Below are 24,303 nucleotides of genomic sequence, written 5' to 3' on the forward strand. Positions count from 1 at the left end.
AAATGCTAGCACCTATTTGCTAAGAGTTACTTTTTAAGAATTAAATGGGTTAATGAATGTACTTAGAACCATGCCTAGCATAGTAAGACCTCAGTAAGTGTTTGATGTTATCACTAACCAGTAAATATTTTAAGTTGGCAGGTACCAGTGTAATAATGAACAAGGCAAGCAAATGAGGTCCTTGACCACATTGACCTTATGGTCCAGTGGGGCAATGAACATTAAATAAATGTACACTCAAATATTCTGTTACAGATTCTACCAAGTACTATAAAGGATGAGAATAGGGCGCTGACTGGGAAAATCGGTAAAATCTTTGATAAAATGACATTTAATCTGAGACCTGAAGCAGATGAGGCAGGACTGTTAAGAGCTTCACGAAACGAGAAAACAAGGAGTTTATGAATCATTTACCTGAAAAATTGGGGTTAGAGTTGGCCTCCAAGCCCTTCCACGTCTCCTGCTGGAACTTCGGTGGCAGCTCCACCTTCGGCCTCTCCCTTCGTGGCTCCGGGTACACATCTCTGCACATCCAGAAAAACGTTCTGCTCTTCCTAGTAGTTCCCCAAAGTCCCACAATTGGCTCTCTTGGATATGACGTGGGTCACGTGCCCAATACCAACTGGTCAGGGACTGTGACCCTGCTTGGTTGGTCTTGGAACTGGGCTGAGCTCAGGGAAAATCGGAGCGTTTTCCTTTAAGGGGGTAGGAGTGGTGGGCAGACAAAAACATCAAGTATCTACAGCATAAGGATGTGAGGGATAGTCAGCTGAGCAGAGTGGGTGGGAGAAGCCATTTGGGCAGAGAGAGCACCTGTGAAGCCCGGGGCCTATGAAGCCCAGGGCAGGAACGAAGGGAAGGAGAGGAAAGGCCGGCTGCCAGCTGGAGCCCAGGTTTTGAGACAAGAGGGAGGGGCAACTGAGGGTCGAGTCACAGGGGGGTGGTCCTGGAGGCCATGTTGGGACCCTGGATTCCTCTTGAGAGCAGTGGGAGGACACTGAAGGGTAACATTTGAAGTTTGATAAGCCGGAAGCATCCTAGTTCTAGGGAACAGAAACTAAGATCACAGGAGGAGAGTGGTAAGGGCCAGGGAAAGAGAAATTCTGGTCAAACTGAATTGAGGGGCCATCACAAGACAGGTGGAGACACCCAGCAGGCCATCGGAAATGATTAATGGAACGTTCTTTATTTCCCATCTTCAAAAACCTGGTTTCACTCACACCCCCTCTGGCTGCAGCACCATTTCTTCTCTCCCTTCTTGAGCAAAACTCATGAAAAGAGCCGTCTCAGTCCGTGATCTCTGCTTCCTCACCTCCGACCTTTCCAGTCCACCCCAGAAGTCCGTCCTGAGCGCTCTGTCAGAATTCATCAGTGCTGTCAGCAACAGCAATTTTGCCAAGTCCAGTGGTAATTCTGTCTTGTCTTGGATTCTCAGCAATATTGATAGAATCGATCACTTGGCTTGAAGTATTTCCTTCCTACTTCACCAGCTTCTTCATCTCCTTTGCTAGATTTTTCTGCCTCTTTCCGTCTTCTAAAATGGAACTCCAGGACTCAGCCCTGCATGCACTTTGAATATACTCCCTCCCTCAAGCAATCTGTCCACTCTGTGGACTTAGGTACACAGAGCCATGGGAAATAGTGTATAAAAGGCTGATATAATTTGGGAGTCACCATCGTATATACAAGGCTGACCAGAGCTTACCTGGAAAAATAAAACTAAATATCTTGAATTTTACATTGTATCAATATTTAGCAAAAATTATTACACAGTAGTTCCTAGAACAAAGAATAAATTGTTTTGTTTTAGTGGCAATTTTCTGACAAAACGAAGATTCACAATGTGACAGGTCTTCACATTTGACTTTCAAGGCCCAACCATAAAAGAGGATAATCTTTGCTGCATCAACTTTACTTAGGCCGGAAGGATCTTGGGCTTCATGGACAGGGCAGCCTGGAGCTCTCAGACAGCTCTAGAGGCACAGCGGACAGTCCAGAGATGAGCACCTGGCCAGGAGGAGTCCTGGGACCCTCCACAGAGTGTGAGGCTCAGGCTCTGTTGGGCTGCTGAGCTGGAGGGGGACCTGGAGAGGTTGCAGCCATGCTGGTAAGAGGTGATTTGAAAGGATGAAACTGACAAGTAAAAATAAAACATCCGTCCTGACTGCAGGCAAGCGTCTAATTTCCAAAAGTCCGAGACACCTACTTCAGTATAGTTACCTAGGCCCGTAAATTCCTCTTCCTAAATTAATTTAAGCTGTCATTTGTAAACAACAGTGCCTTAAAAGAGCACTGTTGAAATAAAAGGTGTAAAAGACTTGGGATAGTCATGAGACGAGACAGAAGGGCAGAGCTAGACCCAAGGAAGAAGCCCAGGTCTAGCAACAACTGTCTAGCCCAAGAAGACTGAAAGTGGCCTTATCTGAGTAGCAAACTGTAACGTTTAAATTTCAAAAATTATTTATCCTGCTTCCTAATATTACTTAAACCATACTCTTCCATTAGGCAGGGTAAATTTGAAATCAGTGAAATAGTAATGATCTTTCCAAACTGAGTAACTGAACTACATGTCAACAAGACTGAGGTTAGACTAAATCAAACTTAATAAAAAGCATTTAATGACATCAGTGTCCGTGCTCATCTTTAATATGAGTTGGATTTTCAAAAGGGGAAAGATGTCGGGGAATGTGAAAAACAAAGTAAGAGCAGGTTTGCTTTCATCTTTCAGTTTCTATAATGGAAGGATGGATCCACTACAATTTCTGTAGAAAGATACAAACAGAAAATATCAATTAGGTATAACCAATAGCCTTCAATGAAACAAATGACACCGAAGCCATCTATTTTTACACTTATAATATGGTTGAGAGTAGATTCCCAGTGACATTGTAAAACATGGTAGTGTGGGAGCCTGAGATGCAGGGATCACGAATTCTGGACCAAAAGAGAGATGGGGGGCTTCCCTGGTGGCGCAGTGGTTGAGAGTCCGCCTGCCCATGCAGGGGACACGGGTTCGTGCCCCAGTCCGGGAAGATCCCACATGCCACAGAGCGGTTGGGCCCGTGAGCCATGGCTGCTGAGCCTGCGCATCCGGAGCCTGCGCTCGGCAACGGGAGAGGCCACGACAGTGAGAGGTCCACATACCGCGCAAAAAAAAAAAAAAAAAGAGAGATGGGCTGTTACCTAGCTGGCAGATGTCAATTACAAGTGTTTATTACCATTCCAGCGTTCTCCTCAGGTAACAAATCTAGTCCCTCTAGGATGGGAACATACGCACTTTCACCAGTTTTCTCTGTTGCCAGCGTCTCGGACGTCCTGTCCTTCACACCGGGAAGGAACACTCTGCTGGGCGGCACTTCTCTAACTGCTACCAGAGTAGCTAGGTTTGAGTTGTATTTTGATAAAATCTAAAAGAAAGCAAACTCCTTTCACCAAGTCATATGAACAACATACATTTGGAAGCTGTTATAAAACATTCAAGAAAAACCAAGGAAAATTTGAAGATCTGGGTTATTTAAAACAGAGTATTTAGCAGCACAGACATTCAGCAGCACAGAGGTGGAGCTATTAGAAGTTTAACTTGGGTGTAGCGGGGATTTCCAAAGCTAAATGCACTGCTGGGTTAGCGGAAGCAAGCAGCAGTGCACCCCTGTGAGCAGGCCAGGCCTGCACAAAGGCGGCAGGGGACCTGCATAGGAAAGAGGCGAGACAAACGCTCAAGGAAGGATCATTAGCTATAAAGATTATAAAAACAGGAACCTGAAATGTCAACTATGATTTTGTCACAAAGAAGTAATACATTAAATGCAAGTTTTCCCTCCTTTAACACAGAAGTGAAGAGAGAAGGATCACCATGGCCAACTGGAAACTGTATATAATGCCTGTAGACAGAAGCTGCTCCTTCCGCAGTTTATTATAGTGCCGGGAAAGCACGAAAGAGAAGGAAGGATAACAAATACTTTACTGCTGTCTTAGGATGAGTCCCTTCCCAAGTAGCTTTATCCTTCTCCATAAGCTAGGAAGGTCTCTAGAATGGTTATTAAGAATTCCATTTGCTTAAGCAATAACTCCCCAACACCGTAACTTTTATCAAGAGGGGATGCTCAAAGAATCAGGCTGGTGGTTATTTAGTAGAGTCGGTAGTTGCTATAAACCAGTAACAGACTACTGGTAAATTATGTTGTACTAAAGAATCAAACATTCTGTGGGAATTCCCTGGCGTTCCAGTGGCTAGGACTCGGCGCTTTCAGTGCTGGGGGCCTTGGTTCAATCCCTTGCCAAGGAACTACGATCCCACCAACCTTGCGGTGGCCAAAAAAAAAAAGAATCAGATATTCTAATACGTTTAAACAAATGTTTCTCAAACTGAGGCCCAAGACATCTCAAGTTCAAGAAACAGTGATACAAGTTATGCATGATACTCCAACTCTGGAGAACTGGAGGGTAAATGACATTTCTGACTTTGCTAGAAACGCCAGTGGAAACAATGGTCACCATGGTGATCACATTTGAACAATGATTAGAAAATATTATGAGAATACATTTCAGAACAAGAAGTTAAAGAGAAAATGCCTCATGAGGGAACAAAGGCATGATGACATCACTAGCTTGTGCTCAGCTCTGAAGAGCCTTAGCCAGGTGGTCTTAGACAGGCTTAACAGCCCAGAATTTAGATTTAGATCCAAACGAGCACATTAGCCCGATGATAAATAACACAGTTAAATATGGTTTAAGGTATTTTTGCAGAAAACAAACAATAGCCTAGAAAAATAACCTGGCGAATATCTTCTGGAATTGTAGTTACTTCTGGAGGTGTAGGTGTTCTGAGCAGATTCTCATAGGAAGAAATCGTAGGAGAAGAGGGATCCGCAAAATTCTCAAAGCACTCGTCTGAATTTAAAACTAACGATGTACTGTCTTTCATTTCCAAGTCATTTGATGAACTATTTGTTTTTGATAATGGATAATTTGTGGATACCTATAGAATAAAAAGAAATAATTAAATTATGGTGGTATAAAGTAATATAGTAAATAAAAATTGTTAGTTCTGTTGTGATCTCTAAGTAGGCCCCCAAATTACCCCCTCTTCCCTGACCAAGAACTAAATAAAATCAAGGACACAGAGAAATGGCATATGGAGGAAAAAGTACCATCGTCATTACTGAAGGCTGAGCAAGAGCTTCATGTGAAATCTAAATAGGCCTGTTGGCTGAACCCCAGATTTAGACGGACTCACCACCCAGACTCAGGCAACACTATCCTGGGCCAGGTAAGAGTCGTAGGAGGATGAGCTACGCCCTCACTGCTGCCAGGGAGAAAGCCCATTCACGCCAACCTGGCCCGTCTCCCTACGGCAGAGTCAGCAATGAGGCCAGGAACATAGGCAGTGGATTACCACAAGTCGCATGGTGCTACTAAAATTTAATTATACATTAATAACATTTAAAAAACTGAAAATTAGCTTCTCGGATGCACTAGCCACATTTTACATGCTCAGCAGCTAGCTACCACACTGGATAGCACAGATCACAGAACATTTCCATCACTGCTGAAAGATCCACTGGACGGCCCAATCTACCATATTGCTTGTCTTAAGTGTTCATACCAACTTTCAACAGGGATGAGGTTCTGATTACATAGTAAATTTGTTCAATGGGAAAAATTTGGAAAACAAAGGCATAAAAATCACCCATAGATAACCACTTTCTGGTGTGTTTCTATCCATTCTTATTCCTTAAAATAAAATATATGTGTATATAGGGCTTCTCTGGTGGCGCAGTGGTTGAGAGAGTCCACCTGCTGATGCAGGGGACACGGGTTCATGCCCTGGTCCGGGAAGATCCCACACGCCACGGAGTGGCTGGGCCCATGAGCCATGGCCGCTGAGCCTGCGCGTCCCGAGCCTGTGCTCCGCAACGGGAGAGGCCACACCAGTGAGAGGCCCGCGTACCGCAAAGACAAAAACAAAAACAAACAAAAAAAATATATATATGTGTATGTGTGTATTTATATACATACACATATATATCATTTTCCATATTATTAAATATTTCTTGAAGACATTCTTTCTATATGTTCTTATCTGTTTTTCAAAACATCCTAGTCACATGACACTGGCTCTTATGGATTTACCATAATGTACTTTGCTTCCCATTTATCATTTGACATTTAGTTTGTTCCCATATTCTGTTCTTATAAATAATGCTATTCTTGGGCTTCCCTGGTGGCGCAGTGGTTGAGAGTCCGCCTGCCGATGCAGGGGACGCGGGTTCGTGCCCCTGTCCGGGAAGATCCCACATGCTGCGGAGCGGCTGGGCCCGTAAGCCGTGGCCGCTGAGCCTGCGTGTCCGGAGCCTGTGCTCTGCAACGGGAGAGGCCACAACAGTGAGAGGCCCGCGTACCGCCAAAAAAAAAAAAATTATCTTTGTCCCAATGTGCCTTAGAATAAATGCTGGTTAAAGGGTATGGAAAATTTTTTTTTTTTTTTTGCGGTACGCGGGCCTCTCACTGTTGTGGCCTCTCCCGTTGCGGAGCACAGGCTCCGGACGCACAGGCTCAGAGGCCATGGCTCGCGGGCCCAGCCGCTCCGCGGCATGTGGGATCTTCCCGGACCCCGGCACAAACCCATGTCCCCTGCATCAGCAGTTGGACTCTCAACCACTGCGCCACCAGGGAAGCCCTGGAAAAATTTTAAAGCTCTTGATATTTCCTGCCGAATAACTCTCCGGAAACACTGTAAATATACTCCCAAAGGCTACAACAGTCTACGTTTTTTAAACAGACTGTTTGAGTCTGGAAATAGTGTATCGGATTCACTAGGGAAAAGATTAGCACTTTCAATTTTATAGAAGTTTACCAAAGCTGTGCTGTTCTTTGTAGAAGGGATTTTCAAACCAGGAGTGCAGAATGTAGGTGCCACAGGAGAATGTGTATGCTCGGCATCTAGAAGACACGTACAATGGCATGAAATACATATTTGAAAATAAGGTTGAAATAAAGATTTTAACTTTTATATTATAATCTTTGTCAGTTTAATTTGTGCACTTTATTTTTAATAACTGAAGAAATTATAACTGTTGTGTACTTGACTGGACAAGAAAAAACAAAACTGTCATATTCACAATCTAATTATCATTAGCACTAATAAAAGTTCAGCAGGGTTGCAAGATGCAAATGCAATACACAAAAATGAAGTTCTAGTATAAGATCAACAAACAATAAAAAATATATTTGAAAAAGAATATTTTTTACAATAGCAACAAAAAAGATAAGATACCTACATATAAATCTGTTAAAAACTGTGTAAGACCTTTATGGCAAAATCAAATTTCTGAAGAAGAAAACGGAGGAGGAAGAGGGCAAGGAAGGCCACTTGCCCTCCAAGATATGAGGACTTCCTCTAAAGCTGTAGTAACTAAAAGCAGTGTAACACTGGCCAAGGATGGAAGAACTGGCTACTGGAATGGAAGAGAGAACCTAGAAATGAGAACATGTGTATATGGACATTTGCTATCTGTAACAAAGTATGCAAGCACCCTAAAAATACCAAAGAGAAAAAGTAAACATGTTAGCAAAATGGTCAAACTGGCAAAAGTTAATTAAGTCTAATCATCAAGTGCTGAAAAAGATGGAGAAACAAAAACTCAAACACTGTTGGTGAGAATAAACCACAATAGCCACTTGACAGTGGCAATTTAGCATTTTCTAGAATAAGTAAAGATATGCATCCCCTTTGATCTAGAAATTCTACTCCAAGATGTGAGAGACATGTGTCCAAAGGACAATTTAACTAGAGCACTGCCTGTAATAGTAAACAAACAAACAAACAAAAACAATTTAACTATCCCTTAAGAAACAAATGAATAGGGACTTCCCTGGTGGCACAGTGGTTAAGAATCTGCCTGCCAATGCAGGGGACACAGGTTGGAGCCCTGGCCTGGGAAGATCCCACATGCCATGGAGCAACTAACCCCACGTGCCAGAACTACTGAGCATGTGCTCTAGAGCCCGTAAGGCACAACTTCTGAGCCCGCATGCCACAACTATTTAAGTCCATGTGCCTAGAGCCTGTGCTCCACAACAAGAGAAGCCACCGCAATGAGAAGCTCGCACACCCCAACGCAGAGTAGCCCCCGCTCGCTGCAACTAGAGGAAGCCCACGCACAGCAATGAAGACCCAATGCAGCCAAATATAAATAAAATTATAAAAACAAAAAAACAGCACAAAACAGAAAACCAAGGAGGCTGAAGGATAACATTCTAAAATATATCTTACAGGAATCTGAGGAAAAAAATCGAGGAATTAGGAGAGAAGTAATATTATTAAAGAAGTAACATCAGAGAATTTTCCAGAATTAAGGACATGAGTCCTTAGCTTGAAAAATCATGGCTTCACAGGCGAATTCTATCAAACCTTTAGAGAAGAGCTAACACTTATCCTTCTCAAACTCTTCCAAAATATAGCAGAGGGAGGAACACTCCCAAACTCATTCTACGAGGCCACCATCACCCTGATACCAAAGCCAGACAAAGATGTCACAAAGAAAGAAAACTACAGGACAATATCACTGGTGAACATAGATGCAAATATCTTCAACAAAATACTAGCAAACAGAATCTAACAGTGCATTATAAGGATCATACACCATGATCAAGTGGGGTTTATCCCAGGAATGCAAGGATTCTTCAATATATGCAAATCAATCAATGTGATACAACATATTAACAAACTGAAGGATAAAAACCATATGATATTCTCAATAGATGAAGAAAAAGTTTTCAACAAAATTCAACACCGATTTTTGATAAAAACCCTCCAGAAAGTAGGCATAGAGGGAACTTTCCTCAACATAATAAAGAACATATACGACAAACCCACAGCCAACATCGTCCCCAATGGTGAAAAACTGAAACCATTTCTACTAAGATCAGGAACAAGACAAGGTTGCCCACTCTCACCACTATTATTCAACATAGTTTTGGAAGTTTTAGCCACAGCAATCAGAGAAGAAAACGAAACAGAAGGAATCCAAATCGGAAAAGAAGAAGTAAAGCTGTCACTGTTTGCAGATGACGTGATACTATACATAGAGAATCCTGAAGATGCTACCAGAAAACTACTAGAGCTAATCAATGAATTTGGTAAAGTAGCAGGATACAAAATTAATGCACAGAAATCTCTCACATTCCTATACACTAATGATGAAAAATCTGAAAGTGAAATTAAGAAAACACTCCCGGGCTTCCCTGGTGGCGCAGTGGTTGGGAGTCTGCCTGCCCACTCAGGGGACACAGGTTCGTGCCCTGGTCCGGGAAGATCCCACGGGCCGCAGAGTGGCTGGGCCTGTGAGCCATGGCCACTGAGCCCGTGCGTCCGGAGCCTGTGCTCCACAACGGGACAGGCCACAACAGAGAGGCCCGCGTACTGCAAAAAAAAAAAAAAAAAAAGAAAACACTCCCATTTACCACTGCAACAAAAAGAATAAAATACCTAGGAATAAACCTACCTAAGGAGACAAAAGACCTGTATGCAGAAAATTATAAGACACTGATGAAAGAAATTAAATAGCTGGAGAGACATACCATGTACTTGGATTGGAAGAATCAACATTGTGAAAATGACTATACTACCATAAGCAATCTACAGATTTAATGCAATCCCTATCAAACTATCAATGGCATTTTTCACAGAACTAGAACAAAAAATTTCACAATTTGTATGGAAACACAAAAGACCCCGAATAGCCAAAGCAATATTGAGAAAGAAAAACGGAGCTGGACAAATCAGGCGCCCTGACTTCAGACTATACTACAAAGCTACAGTAATCAAGAGAGTATGGTACTGGCACAAAAACAGAAATATAGATCAATGGAACAGGATACAAAGCCCAGAGATAAACCCACGCACATATGGTCACCTTATTTTTGATAAAGGAGGCAGGAATATACAATGGAGAAAAGACAGCCTCTTCAATAAGTGGTGCTGGGAAAACTGGACAGCTACATGTAAAAGAATAAAATTAGAACACTCCCTAACACCATACACAAAAATAAACTCAAAATGCATTGAAGACCTAAATGTAGGCCAGACCCTATCAAACTCTTAGAGGAAAACATAGGCAGAGCACTCTATGACATAAATCACAGCAAGATCCTTTTTGACCCACCTCCTAAAGAAATGGAAATAGAGACAAAAACAGACAAATGGGACCTAATGAAACTTAAAAGCTTTTGCACAGCAAAGGAAACCATAAACAAGATAAAAAGACAACCCTCAGAATGGGAGAAAATATTTGCAAATGAAGCAACTGACAAAAGATCAATCTCCAAAATTTACAAGCAGCTCATGCAGCTCAATATCAAAAAAACAAACAACCCAATCCAAAAATGGGCAGAAGACCTAAACAGACATTTCTCCAAAGAAGATATACAGATTGCCAACAAACACGTGAAAGAATACTCAACATCATTAATCATTAGAGAAATGCAAATCAAAACTACAATGAGATATCATCTCAAACCAGTCAGAATGGCCATCATCAAAAAATCTACAAACAGTAAATGCTGGAGAGGGTGTGGAGAGGTGGGAACCCTCTTGCACTGTTGGTGGGAATGTAAATTGGTACAGCCACTATGGAGAACAGTATGAAGGTTCCTTAAACTAAAAATAGAACTACCATACGACCCAGCAATCTCACTACTGGGCATATATATACCCTGAGAAAACCATAATTCAAAATAAGTCATGTACCACAATGTTCACTGAAGCTCTGTTTACAATAGCCAGGACACGGAAGAAACCTAAGTGTCCAGTGACAGATGAATGGATAAAGAAGATGTGGCACATATATAAAATGGAATATTACTCAGCCATAAAAAGAAACGAAATTGAGTTATTTGTAGTGAGGTGGATCGATCTAGAGACTGTCATACAGAGTAAAGTAAGTCAGAAAGAGAAAAACAAATACTGTATGCTAACACATATATATGGAATCTAAAAAAAAAAAAGTCATGAAGAACCTAGGGGCAGGACGGGAATAAAGACGCAGACCTACTAGAGAATGGACTTGAGGACACGGGGAGGGGGAAGGGTAAGCTGGGACGAAGTGAGAGAGTGGCATGGACATATATACACTACCAAATGTAAAATAGATAGCTAGTGGGAAGGAGCCGCATAGCACAGGGAGATCAGCTCGGTGTTTTGTGACCACCTAGAGGGGTGGGATAGGGAGGGTGGGAGGGAGGGAGAGACAAGAGGGAAGAGATATGGGGATATGTGTATATGTATAGCGGATTCACTTGTTATAAAGCAGAAACTAACAAACCATTGTAAAGCAATTATACTCCAATAAAGATGTGAAAAAAAAAAGAAAAATCATACTAAATTCTAAACATAATAAAAATCTTATAGACTACCAGGGAAAAAAAAGACAGATTTTCCACAAAAGAAAGCTAATCAGACCAATAGCACTCTGCTCACCAGCAGCTCACCAGGTCACAATGGAATACTTTCTTTAAAACGTTCAAGAAAAACAAGCTGTCAATCTAGTCGTCTATATCCAGCTAAATTATCATTCAAGAATGAGCAACGACATTGTAAATCAACTATACTTCAATAAAATTTTTAAAATAAGTAAATAACATAAATGATAGCATGGGGGGGGGAAAGAATGACACAAAAAAAGGGAAATCTAAACCCAGAAGGAATGAGTGGGATAAAAGAAGCAATGGTAAATTACTAAATTTTAGTAAGTAGAGACTGTAAAAACTGTAATAATCACACTTTTGTGGCATAAAAATAGGGTCAAACTAAATACAGTAGAAACTCTATTAACAAACAAGCCTCCACTTAACCAAATTACTAATGGGTAAACGTAAGCATTCTGTTCCTTCCGTGAAATATACTGCTTATGGTATATTAAAGGATTTCAGTTGGTAAGCTTTTCTTTAGAAAATCCATCCCACTTCAGAAGGCCTAAAGATATTCTCCTTTATCATTTTCTAAAAAGTTTATAGTCCATTGGGAATTGATTTCTGAGTATGATGTGAAGGAGGTAGTGGTTCATTCTTTCTATTAAAAAAAAAAGGCCTTTATTGAATATAATCATGCTCTTATAAGTTGAGCTCAGCTTACTATGAGTCAGTTGTATTTTTGTTTTTTAATTTATGTTTGGCTGCTTTGGGTCTTCATTGCTGCACGTGGGCCCTCTCCAGTTGTGACGAGCAGGGGCCGCTCCTCCCTGTGGTGCACAGGCCTCTCATTGCGGTGGCCTCTCCCGTTGCAGAGCATGGGCTCCAGGCACGTGGGCCCCAGTAGTTGTGGCTCACGGGCTCCAGAGCGCACGCTCAGCAGTTGTGGCACATGGGCCCAGTTGCCCCACGGCATGTGGGATCCTCCCGGAACAGGGCTCGAACCCGTGTCCCCTGCATTGGCAGGCAGACTCCCAACCACTGCGCCACCAGGGAAGCCCCCAGTTGTATTTTTTCAAACCTGTTTATGCCAGCAGTATTTGTTAATTTAATAACAAGTCAGTGCAAATAGCGCAAAAAAAGAATTTCTCTGAAAACATGTCCAAAACTTTGGAAAGACCTGATAGACGAGTTACTTTAAAAAATTTTCCAGTAAATTTGGTATAGACCAGATGATTATAAATAATTATTCAGGGAAATCATAAAACTCTAGGATTTTTCATTTTATAGTATGTGAAAACCAGTGTTTTCATGTTTGCTGGGACAAATACGAAAACACTACATGAAAATGATTTTCAGTTTTTGTACTATTAAAAAAACCCCAAATTGAAATGGTAGCTGATGTATTCTGGGCGTGGTTTAAATAAGGAAGATAATGTAGAACTCTAATCAACAGGCAGAAGCTAAACTAAAACAAAAAAAAGTATTATTGGCTCTACATCAAAAGATTGGTGAATGAATATATATTTATGTTTTAAGTTAAAATGTTAAAAACAAACAAACAAGCTGAAAAATACTGAATACAATCAGGAAGAGTATGAAAAACATTCCAGAAAATTATTTTTCTCTTGTATGAAATCATGCTGAACCTGAATGGAATGGCACTTTCTGTAATTCAATATTATGAACCGAGAAGATGCAGAAGGCTGTTAGAATGTCTCAGGTGATAGAACCATTTTTTTGTACAAAGATAGTCTGAAAAGAGTATAGCTGAGAAGTAACTTGATTTTCACACTTACCATTTTTTTCCAATGGCTGGGTTATGGGGCCAGGAGTGGCAAAGAAATTATTGTTGGTCACTGGTTCTGTTTCTATGGCCTCCTCACTGGCGTGATTCGTAAGGAAATAATAAGGTCAAAAAAAAGTTAATATTTAACCTCTGGAAAAAAATTTAATCTTACTATATATCATCAAGTCTGGACAAATATTCAGTTATGTTTTATGGAACAGTAGTCCCACGGAACAAATTGTTTTTTTGTTTTTAAATGTATATCCATGGCTCAAAAAAAGGTTAAGAACCATTTTGTATTGACAGTTTTGACTTAGAAGTGGGTTAAAAGTCTTTAATGTAGGGACTTCCCTGGCGGTCCAGTGGTTGGAACTCTGCGCTTCCACTGCAGAGGGGCACAGGTTTGATCCCTGGTCGGGAAACTAGGATCCAACATGCCGTGCGGCCAAAAAAACCCAAAAACAACTTTGACTTCAAGGAAAGCTATGAGTTCAACTCATTAGTTCAAATATAGGAATTGTATAGCTCATGGCTTCAAAATCATAAAGTGGAATTTTATACCAGTATACAGATAGAGATTAAGAACGTTTTTTTAGACTAAGAAGACTCATCCTGCTATCTTAAGGTAGTTCTAGCCAATTACCCAGATGTCTGAAATACAGTTATAAAGAAGAGTATCACTGAATACTAGAAGATGGTTCAATTAACCAACTGTCCTAGTGTAATTTACTGAATAATCTTTACTTCAAAAACACCTTCAGTATATATTAAGTTCTTATGTAAATTAGAGGCTGTTTCTGGGCTATTCTGTTCCTGCAATAGGTCCATTCTGTCACAATTTTATACTGCTTTACTTACTGTAGCTTTATATATTTTAATAACTAGTAGGTTAAGTCCCCTCATTACTGTTATTTTTCATTATTTTCTTAGTTATCCTTACTTTTTATTCTTCCAAATAATTTTAGAATAATTCTGTCAAATATCCCTCACTTTCTACCTTAAAAAAAAAATCCCAAGGAGGTTTTATTGTAATTGTATGATATCCATAAATTAACTTGATATGATTGAACATCTTAATAATATTCAGTCATTCTATTCAGGATTATGGTCTATTTTTTCATCCTAATTTTCCCTTTATATAACTCAGAAATATTTAATGGTTTTATTCATATAGGTCTTTCACATACAACTGGCATGAGTATTTTACCTTTCTGTTTCAAATTTGAATGATTTCCCCCCCTGTATTTACCAATTAGTTATTAATAAAATATAGGAAAGCATATTACTTTAAATAGTTATAACTATATAAAATACATCTTATCAATATATCAGCTTCTTTCTTGAACTTTTATTATTTCTAGAAATTTTAGATGTGACTTTCTCGAGTTGCCCAGGCACAAAACATGGCCTAGAAATACATCAGAGTAATACTTATTTCTGTTTCCTATCTCATTACATAGGCCAGAACATCAAGAATGACATTAAAAAAAAATGATGTTTAATAGTGGTAACAGATAGCTTCACTATTAAGTTAGATATTCATATTGTTTATTATGTTAATGAAGTATCTTTCCACTTAGAATTTGACCAAACAATTTAAATGAAGAACAGGTGTCAAATTTCATAAAATTCCTTACTGAGGAATAATAGGATAATCTATTGAGATTACCCTAGTTTTAAATTAATTAATTAATTTTATTTTTGGCTGCGTTGGGTCTTTGTTGCTGCATGCGGGCCTTTCTAGTTGTGGCGAGCAGAGGCTACTCTTTGTTGTGGTGTATGTGCTTCTCATTGTGGTGGCTTCTCTTGTTGCAGAGCATGGGTTCCAGGCATGCGGGCTTTGGTAGTTGTGGCTCACGGGCTCTGGAGTGCAGGCTCAGTAGTTGTGGCGCAAGGGCTTAGTTGCTCCACGGCATGTGGGATCTTCCCGGACCAGTGCTCGAACCCATGTCCCCTGCACTGGCAGGCGGTTCCTTAACCACTGCACCACCAGGTTAAGTCCTCTTTTTTTTCTTGTTGAATCATAGAAATGGTGTATTTTATGAGTTCCCAAATATTAAACTATCTTTGCATTCCTGGGACAAGCTTAACGTGGAAGTTATGCATTATAGTTTTACTATTCTGTAGAATTCAATTTATGAGTATTTTAATTGGGATTTTAACATGTATATTCGCAATTAGATTGGGCCATAGCTTCCTTTGGTGTGCTCTTTCTGTGTTTGTATCAAGGGTATATCAATGTCAAACTGAACTGCAGAGTTTTCTGTCGTATTCTAGTTTTAGAAAAATAACTTTTTTTTGAGTGTGTGTTCCAATAAAATTTTATTTACAAAAAATAGGCAGTAGGCTGGGTTTGGTCTCTGGCTATAGTTTGAAGACCCCTGAGAATGACAGTTCTTTTTAAAAATCATTATTTTCATAGTGTCTCATTCCTAAGGCAGTTTATGATTTTTTATCCATTATACCCACTAACTCTACGTAAGCAGGATGGGTATGGCTGTATCCATTTCACTAGCGTTTGTGAGTCTGGAGGTCCCCAGGTTAGGTGTTGGCATCTGAACTAGAACGTATGTCTCCTTCTCAGAAAAAGAACTTTTATGTAAGATGGAAGGTATATGTTCTCTGAAATTATGAAAGGATTCAATCCAGGAAACCATCTGTGCCCAGAGCTTTTTGGAGCTACTTCTCTGGTAACTTTTCTAGTTTTCTTCTCTGATTTTTGGTCTATATAGGTTTTCTAATTCAAGTCTGTTTTGATAATTTTGTGTTGTTTTCAAAACTTTTTAATTTATCTGAATTTTCTAAATTTCCCAGTATTATACCCTATAGTATTTCTAATAGCTTGAAAAATAAAAAATATAGCCCATAGTTCCTAGTTTTGCCATTTACATTAATGTTTAAATAAGAACCAATTCTTCAACATATCAGTTTTACCCTTCTGAAAATATTTTGTAATGACATTTTATCTTTAGTGTTCACTCTCTTCACTTTTCCCCACAATTGTGGGGTTTTCTTCTGACACTTTGAGTTGAATGTTTATTTTCCTTCTTTAATAACCACAGTTCTTAAAGGTATGGATTTATATGTGGTACTGTGATATGCGGTATTTTCATTTTCATTGTAACTCATTAATTACCACTTCCATACGAATCACTCCCCATCTCTTTAGTCTAGCATGGAATTCATCACTGCGCTTCAAATTCATATTAAAATACCTAAGCTTAAGAGCACCTCAAAACCAACATGTAAGGAAACTCATCACCTTTACTGCATCCCAAGCTGCAGGTATTTCTATTTCAGTTCCCAAGCATCACTTCAGGCAACAAAACAGAAATCTGTGATTTACCCAAGATCCTCTTCTCTTCCCAAGTCTCCATACCAAATCAGTCGTAAGTTTTTAATAATTTTACTTTTTATTTTATCCCTTCTTCTCTATCCTACCATATACCATCTGTTTTCAGGCTCTTACCATTCCTTCTATATCTTCTAACCTGAGGAAACTAATAGCTAACACTTTACTGATGGAACTGGTGATTCAGAGAAGTTTGAAATATGAAGTATCTGAAAATCTTTGAAGGAAAGATATTGTCTGAAACATACTTCTTCTAGGGAAAAAAAAAATCAAATACAAAAGATTTAGAAAGTTAGATAAAATGCTCCTTTTAAGAAAGCTGCTTACCTGTTATTCTTCACATTTTTGAGTCCCATTGTATAATCTTCATTTAAACACATAGTATATTCAGAGATACCAAAGTGTTCTAATTTAGGAGTCACACACTCAAAATCATCCATCTTTAGTGCACATTTGGGAGTTTTTACTAGTGGCCGTTTGGAAAATGGAGTTAAAATTTTTGGCTCTTCCTTCTCGTTGTTTACTGCCTGGGGAGGGTTTGGCAGAACTTGGGATATCATGTACCGCTCGAGTCCAAAATCGGAAAGTTGTGGACTACGTGGAGGCTTCTCAGAAACAGAACTGCTTGGAGGAGCGGAATCCGACAAATCACCCTTCACATCAGGCTTCTCAGAATTTTCACGTTTATTGTTCTCTGGTTTAGAGTCAACGACTTCTTGCTCATCCCCTGGGAGGAAAAGCCAAGGTCATATTCTGGTCAAACAGCAGACTAGAAAATGTCATACACTAAAACCACATAAAACAGCTCCATTTGAAATGTCCCAAATCAGCAAAGGTCCTGACTCTCTCCTTATTCTCTAAGGTTTTATTTCAATTGTCCCTTTAAATTTCTGACATGTACCGCCTTGTCCATCCATATGTCATCTAGGGGATTACATTAGAGAAGGGGAGTAAACTAAAATGTTAAAAGATGAAAAAACAATACTCACAAATAAAGGTGTAATTTCCTTACTTTCTCAGTTAATGTGATTTACCAGTCTTTCTTAACATATTATGAAACTATCTTATCATGTAATGACATTTAATTACAGCGTGGAGTTAACTACTATCTAGATTTAACACAAAGTAAAATAATATTATTTTAGATTTCTAACTTACAGATGGCCTAAGGTAAAAAGGAAAGACTGTTACACAAATATAAATTTTTAACCTAAGTCAGTCTGGAACACCTGTATCAAAAACCTAGTTGAGAGAAATCAGAGGAGAAATTAGTGGGACAAGTAGTTTCTCAATCTTTAATAGGTTTTATCTGACTCCAGACCCCCATATGCTTAACCACTACACTGTACATTTCAGACTAAATAACTTTACTAACAACTATACTTTTTCCCACAGTCCTCTGCCATTTCCTGGGTATACCACTGGTTAATAAGTTTGGTGTGGAACTTAGGTTGGATCCAGGATAGGACTTACAATGCCAAGAAAGAGTTCAAGAAGGAGAAATACTAGTTTTTGGTGTGAGAGACAACAGAAAGTGAAAGAGGATACCTAGAAAGAAGGTAAGTGGATTTGGTCAGGATTTGGGCAGAGATTAATTTAACAAATGATAGGGCTTCAGTTAGACAGTGAGATAGCAAGGTATAAAGGTATAAAGTAGAGAATGGAATGGTGGAAGAAAATGCAGAATAACAAATATAAAATGTGTATTAAAGAAATGTAGTATGAAGTAGAGAAGGAAAATTAACCAATAATTGGAAAGGGTTGATAGAAAGAAGAGACAGAGGAGAGGGTGAGATGAAGGAAGAGAAACTAAAATGTATTTAGAATCCCCGATGGGATAGGCATTTTTTTTTTTGGATAGGCATTTTTATATTTAATTTTTACTCCATTTAATTTTCATATTAACTGCTCCAAGCACAAAAAAAATCTTTCAATATTTTTTCCTATTTAAAAAATTAAGGTACTTAACAACATTTTGGAGAACATTCAGCTGATAGAATTTAAAGAGCCAAGATCTGAACCCACATCTTTTGATTCTAAATGCTGCCTTATGTTTAAGCATTCGGAGGGAGTTAATAAAGAGATTTGTTTTAGATAATTTTGAACAGATAACATTTGGTTGCTAAATGGGAAATATTAATTGTAATAATCATGCATATTTATTGAAAGAAATGGGAAATAAAATTTTCTAAAATTTCCTGTTTGTTGCATCCTTTTTAAGAAAATACCGGGAAGGGACTTCCCTGGTGGTCCAGTGGCTACGACTCTGTGCTCACAGTGCAGGGGGCCCGGGTTTGATCCCTGGTCAGGAAGCTAGATCCCACACGCTGCAACTAAGACCAATGAGCCAAATAAATAAATATTAAAAAGAAAATACTTATACTTTTTTATTTTTTAGGAGTCATTACAGATTGAAGGAAGTGAAGGCTTGAAGGAGGTGAAGAGGTACACACTTTTTCTATGAAGATATTACTTTCCTTGTTTTGATTGGCAACCGAAACGAACTAGGATAGGATATTGCTTTTTGTGCATGATAAGCCAGGACATGTTAAATGTGCAGGATGCACCATTAAAAAAAAAGTTATAAACTTTGATTTTGTGGCTTTTGGCCCTTGGAAGAGCTGCTGATTCAGAGCTGTTCTGGCATTGTACTTTCTGTTAATTTTGAGAAATGTTACAAGAACTACCAAAAAACCTATTGTTGAATTTAATTACAAGGCTGTCACTGATGAGTTTAATAAAATAAAGTTATCACCATTATTACTACCTCTTAGGGAGGTATTAGCATCTCTAGTTCACTAGTGAGGAAAAGCAATTTAGAGAAATTATCCAAGGTCACACTTGTAGTAACTGGTGGAACCAGTTTCTGAGTAACCAAAGTCAACCTGTCCACACCAAAGTCAACTGAATTCTTTCCATTATACCATGCGGATTATTTAATATAGCTTCATATATATCCTCGATATATACATATTTGTTGAATCTAATTAATGTTTTATTTATGTACAAAGACTCTCATAGCAGAAATGAAGACACTGAAGCATATTGAAATTAGTTACTCACAGTTATGGGTATAACAATAATAATAGTTAACAATGGGTGATTAGCATACGAGGTACTGTTCTAAGCAAATTTTATCTCATTTAATCCTTATACAGCCTCAGAGGTAGATACTATTAAACATATCCACTTTATAGGACTTCCCTGGTGGTCCAGTGGTTAGGACTCGGTGCTTTCACTGCCGTGGTCCTGGGCTCAGTTCCTGGGCTCAGTTCCTGGTCGGGGAACTAAGATACTGCAAGCCATGTGGCGCAGCCAAAAACAAAAAAAAATTCTCTCATTTATAGATGAGAAAGTGAGGTACAAAGTTAAGTAACTGGTCAAAGATTAATACAGCTAGAATTAATAATTCTAAACCATCATGCTATCCTACCCTTCATTAGAATTTTAGAACTAAAAAGGACTTTACAAATTTATATAGCCAAAAATCTCTCATTCTATGGAAGAAGAAACTGAGAACGAGAAAAGTGAAATAGCATGCCTTAAAGCTGGTCTCTCAGCTGTTTACTGGCAGAGCTGACCAGAAACAACTATCCTCAAGTGACATAGATTTATCTGGTACCCTTCTTTCATCTAGCACTGTGTTGGTTCTCATCTAGCATTTGCAAAGGAGAGCAAGGACTGTCTTTATATTGTACCACTGATCAGCACTGCATCTAGAACACAGTGATTGCTGAATAAATGATCAAAGGACTATCATATAATGGCAGAGTCAGAACTAGAAACAATGGCCAAGCCTATAGTAGTCTTAATCATGCTGCCTTCTTTCTTTAATACTAAAACAAATGCTATAAAATGCAAGTTATTCACACCTGAATTTTCCTTGGCACGTGGATTATATCCATACTTCTGGAAAAACTCTCTAATTTTCATGATATCCATTGAATTTTTTTTCATCAGTACTTTTGTTGCCTTTATGAAACCAATGCTTTCTTGACTTTCCAGGCTTGCTTCATCAAGAAGAATATTGACATCATCCTTTTATGAGGAAAGAAAGTACATTTTAATTTAACTTTTGACTAAGTCTATTTAGTTTTTTTAAATTACCACATAAAAATGATAAATTAATATTGTAGGATTGATACCTTTAGAGTCCGGACTTCTGAATGAAGGTCATGTAAAACTCTCATTGGATAATCTTCAAAGTCTTCAATATGAATATTGAAAGAAAAAAGTATAACAAGGAAAAGGAGGAAAAAGAAAGAAAATGTAATTTAGTATAGTTATTTAGAATTACAAAATCCTTGTAGATACTTATTTATAATTTATATCCTGTCATTTGCAAAGAAAAGTGTTAAGACTTTTCTTTAAAATTTTTATTAAACTATAACATACATACAGAAAAGTATAGAAATCATAAGTATATAGTTTGATGAACTTTCAAAGTGAACATACCTATGTAATCAGCACTCAGAGCAGGGACTGGAGGAAGGAAGAGGGAATGTAGTCCTACTTATCTGTTTTTCATTTATGGTGAGTACGTTTTGGTTCCTATTTTTAAAATCTTTGCCAGTGACAATGCTTTGTTTTCTTCTAAAAGCTTTATTGTTTGGCCTTTTGCATTAATTTAATTAATTAATTAATTTTTGGCTGCATTGGGTCTTCGTTGTTGCACGTGGGCTTTCTCTAGTTGCGGCGAGCAGGGGCTACTCTTCATTGAGGTGTGCGGGCTTCTCATTGCAGTGGCTTCCCTTGTTGCAGAGCATGGGCTCTAGGCGGGCTCAGGAGCTGCGGTGCATGGGCTTAGTTGCTCCACAGCGTGTAGGATTTTCTGGGACCAGGGCTCGAACCTGTGTCTCCCGCATTGGCAGGTGGATTCTTAACCACTGCACCACCAGGGAAGTCCTGGCCTTTTGCATTTAGAGCTACAATCCATCAGGAATTGATTTTTGTGTATGGCAAGAGGTAAGGATCAAGATCCATTCTTTTTTTTCCATATGAGTGTGCAATTGACCTGGCACTGAAAAGAAATCCTTTATCCACTGTACCATCACCTTTCTAATTAACCAGTTGGTCATATACCTGACATAGAAGCAGTTTTTAAAAAGATTTCTCTTTTCTATAATATGCGTCCTTTCAAGACTATCTCCTTCCACCTGTTAAAAGTTGATCAATTTTCACATTTGTAGAGATGTGGATGGACCTAGAGACTGTCATACAGAGTGAAGTAAGTCAGAAAGAGAAAAACAACTATTGTAGATTAACGCATATATGTGTAATCTAGAAAAATGGTACAGATGAACCGGTTTGCAGGGCAGAAATACACGCAGATGTAGAGAACAAACGTATGGACGCCAATGGGGGAAAGCGAGGGTGGGTGGTGGTGGTGGTGAGATGAATTGGGAGATTGGGATTGACATATATACACTAATATGTATAAAATGGATAACTAATAAGAACCTGCTGTATAAAAAAAAGAGTTGACCAATTTTCATTAGGAAAATGCAAATCAACAACACAGTGATATTGTATTTCATACCACTAGAATGACTATAATTAAAAAGAAAGACAATAGGGCTTCCCTGGTGGCGCAGTGGTTGAGAGTCCACCTGCCGATGCAGGGGACACGGGTTCGTGCCCCGGTCTGGGAAGATCCCACATGCTGCGGAGCGGCTGGGCCCGTGAGCCATGGCCGCTGAGCCTGCGCGTCCGGAGCCTGTGCTCCGCAACGGGAGAGGCCACAACAGTGAGAGGCCCGCGTACCGCAAAAAAAAAAAAAAAAAAAAAGACAGACAATAACAAATGTTGATGAGGAAGTGGAGAAACTGCATCCCTTATTCACTGCTGGGGGAAATGTACAGTGGTACATTTTGGTAAACAATTTGGTCGTTCCTCAAAAAGCTAAACACAGATTTACCATATGAACCAGCAATTCCACTTCTAAATGCATACCAAAGAGAACTGAAGATATTACGTTCACATAAAGCGTTGGCACACGAGTGTTTACAACAGCATTAGTCATAATAGCCCAAGTAGAAACAACCCAAATGTTCATCAACTGATGGATAAACAAAATGTGGTAAATCCATACAATGAAATATTATTCAGCAATAAAATGTAATGAAATACTGATACATGCTACCATGACAGGGATGAACCTTGCAACCCTTCGCTAAGTGAAATGTCAGTCACAAAAGAGTACAGATTGTACAATTCCATTTATAGGAGATGTCCGTAATAGGCAGATCTAGAGAGACAGAAAGTAGATTAGCGGCCGCATAAAGCAGTGCGGTAGGTGGGAGCAAGATTCCGGGGACTGGCTGTCAACAGTCACCGGGGTTTGTTTCGGGGGGTTATGAAAATCTAAACTCAGTGTGATGATGGTTGCACACCTCTGTGAAGATACTGAAAACCACTGAATTGTATCCTTTAACATGGTGAATTTTATGAGATTCATAACTGTGATCATAGAAGGCGAATTTAGGGGATGTTCATTTTCTCTAATTATCACAATTCCATATTTTCTGTAATACATGCAGGCCAGGAATTGAAAAAATTATTCCAACTTTTTCTTGTAAAACCAAAAGAAAAGAAAGAATGTGTGTAACCAGGCAATAGATTGGTAAGGAGGTAAATTAGCAAAAGCTTTATGGAAAACTGTTCAGCTGTCTAAAAATTCCAAAACCATTAATACAGTTTTGTGTCTTATAGTGTTATCTCAACTACGTAAACAAAGTCAAGCAAAACAAGGCAACGCTAAAAGTAAGGATGGTAGAAAAGCTACTGAACTATTAATAGCTGTGTCTTCTGACGATGAAGTTATAGCAAAGACTTATTTTCTTCTTTCTACTTCTCTGTTACCTCAAATTTTTTGCCGTGCACATAATATTGCTTTCACAGGCACAAGCATAAACATTTTTAAATGGCTGGAAAACTATTCATAATATAGTTAAAGGAAAATGAGTCTGCGTCTACAGGGTGCGATATTTTAAGGCGGATTACAGTTATGACGCACAAAATAATCTCAAAATCTGCACTACTCTTGCAACAACTTCAAAAAGTCTCTTAATACAAACGTTAGTGGTGGAGAATTTTGCTTTACCTATATCTTAAAAAGCAGTACTGCGTATTAGCTTTCGTTTTGGCAGTACGGTTTGTTGGGAAAAATACAGACACTGCAACTGTGGACCATCTGGGTGAGACCAAAGTCACTCTACATGTCAAGAACAGGGCTGAGCGGCTGCGGTTAGAAGAAACGTTCTCTTGGTCGTATTTTTCTTGATAAGCCCCCACTACGTGCACTTGAAAGCTCGTCGTGTGTAAATGAGCGTGTGCATTGCGAGCCCAGCCTGCCGGCTCGATTAGGGCTTTGGTTTCTAAGTGCGGCTGTTTCTCCGCCCCGCGTCCCTGGTGGGGCAGAGGCTGCGCGCAGCGCTGGTCGGGCCCGGGGGTGCCTGGGGCGAAGGGCGCCGCCGCCTCCCCCGGGAGGGCTCCTCACAGTCAGCCGCCTGTCGGTCGGCCAGTGCGCGCGCCAGCGCCCCTCACGCGGCTCACTCACCGCTGTCCTCTCCGTCCAGCGCTCGATGCAGCCGAGCCGTCTCGCCGTCCAGGGTGACGGCCAGAGACCGCAGCTTCCCGCAGAAGCCCCGGATCAGATCCATGCACCAGCCCCACGCTCGTCCTCAGCGCCCGCGCACGTTTGAATCCCGGCGCCGGAAACGCCATTGGTTCCGCGACTCGCGCAAGGCCCTTC

At 39.6% G+C, this 24,303-nt stretch overlaps 1 protein-coding gene across 2 annotated transcripts; it reads right to left on the reverse strand.

Moving 5' to 3' along the window:
* Positions 1-660: 660 nt before the first annotated feature.
* Positions 661-24,285, reverse strand: SKA3 (spindle and kinetochore associated complex subunit 3). 2 transcript variants are annotated; one of them, XM_059995610.1, is made up of 9 exons: positions 24,109-24,285; positions 20,696-20,757; positions 20,423-20,588; positions 16,878-17,277; positions 13,209-13,294; positions 6,857-6,942; positions 4,775-4,978; positions 3,278-3,407; positions 661-2,762 (listed from the first exon to the last, which is right to left on the reverse strand). In XM_059995610.1, the coding sequence occupies exons 1-9, from the start codon at positions 24,209-24,211 to the stop codon at positions 2,725-2,727; spliced, it is 1,275 nt and encodes a 424-aa protein (XP_059851593.1). In that variant the 5' UTR covers positions 24,212-24,285; the 3' UTR covers positions 661-2,724. The 2 variants fall into 2 exon arrangements, with proteins under 2 accessions (XP_059851593.1, XP_059851592.1); XM_059995609.1 differs by having other exon boundaries at positions 661-3,407.
* Positions 24,286-24,303: the final 18 nt, after the last annotated feature.

This window comes from Delphinus delphis, chromosome 18, assembly GCF_949987515.2.
Source record: "Delphinus delphis chromosome 18, mDelDel1.2, whole genome shotgun sequence".
NCBI lineage: Eukaryota > Metazoa > Chordata > Mammalia > Artiodactyla > Delphinidae > Delphinus > Delphinus delphis.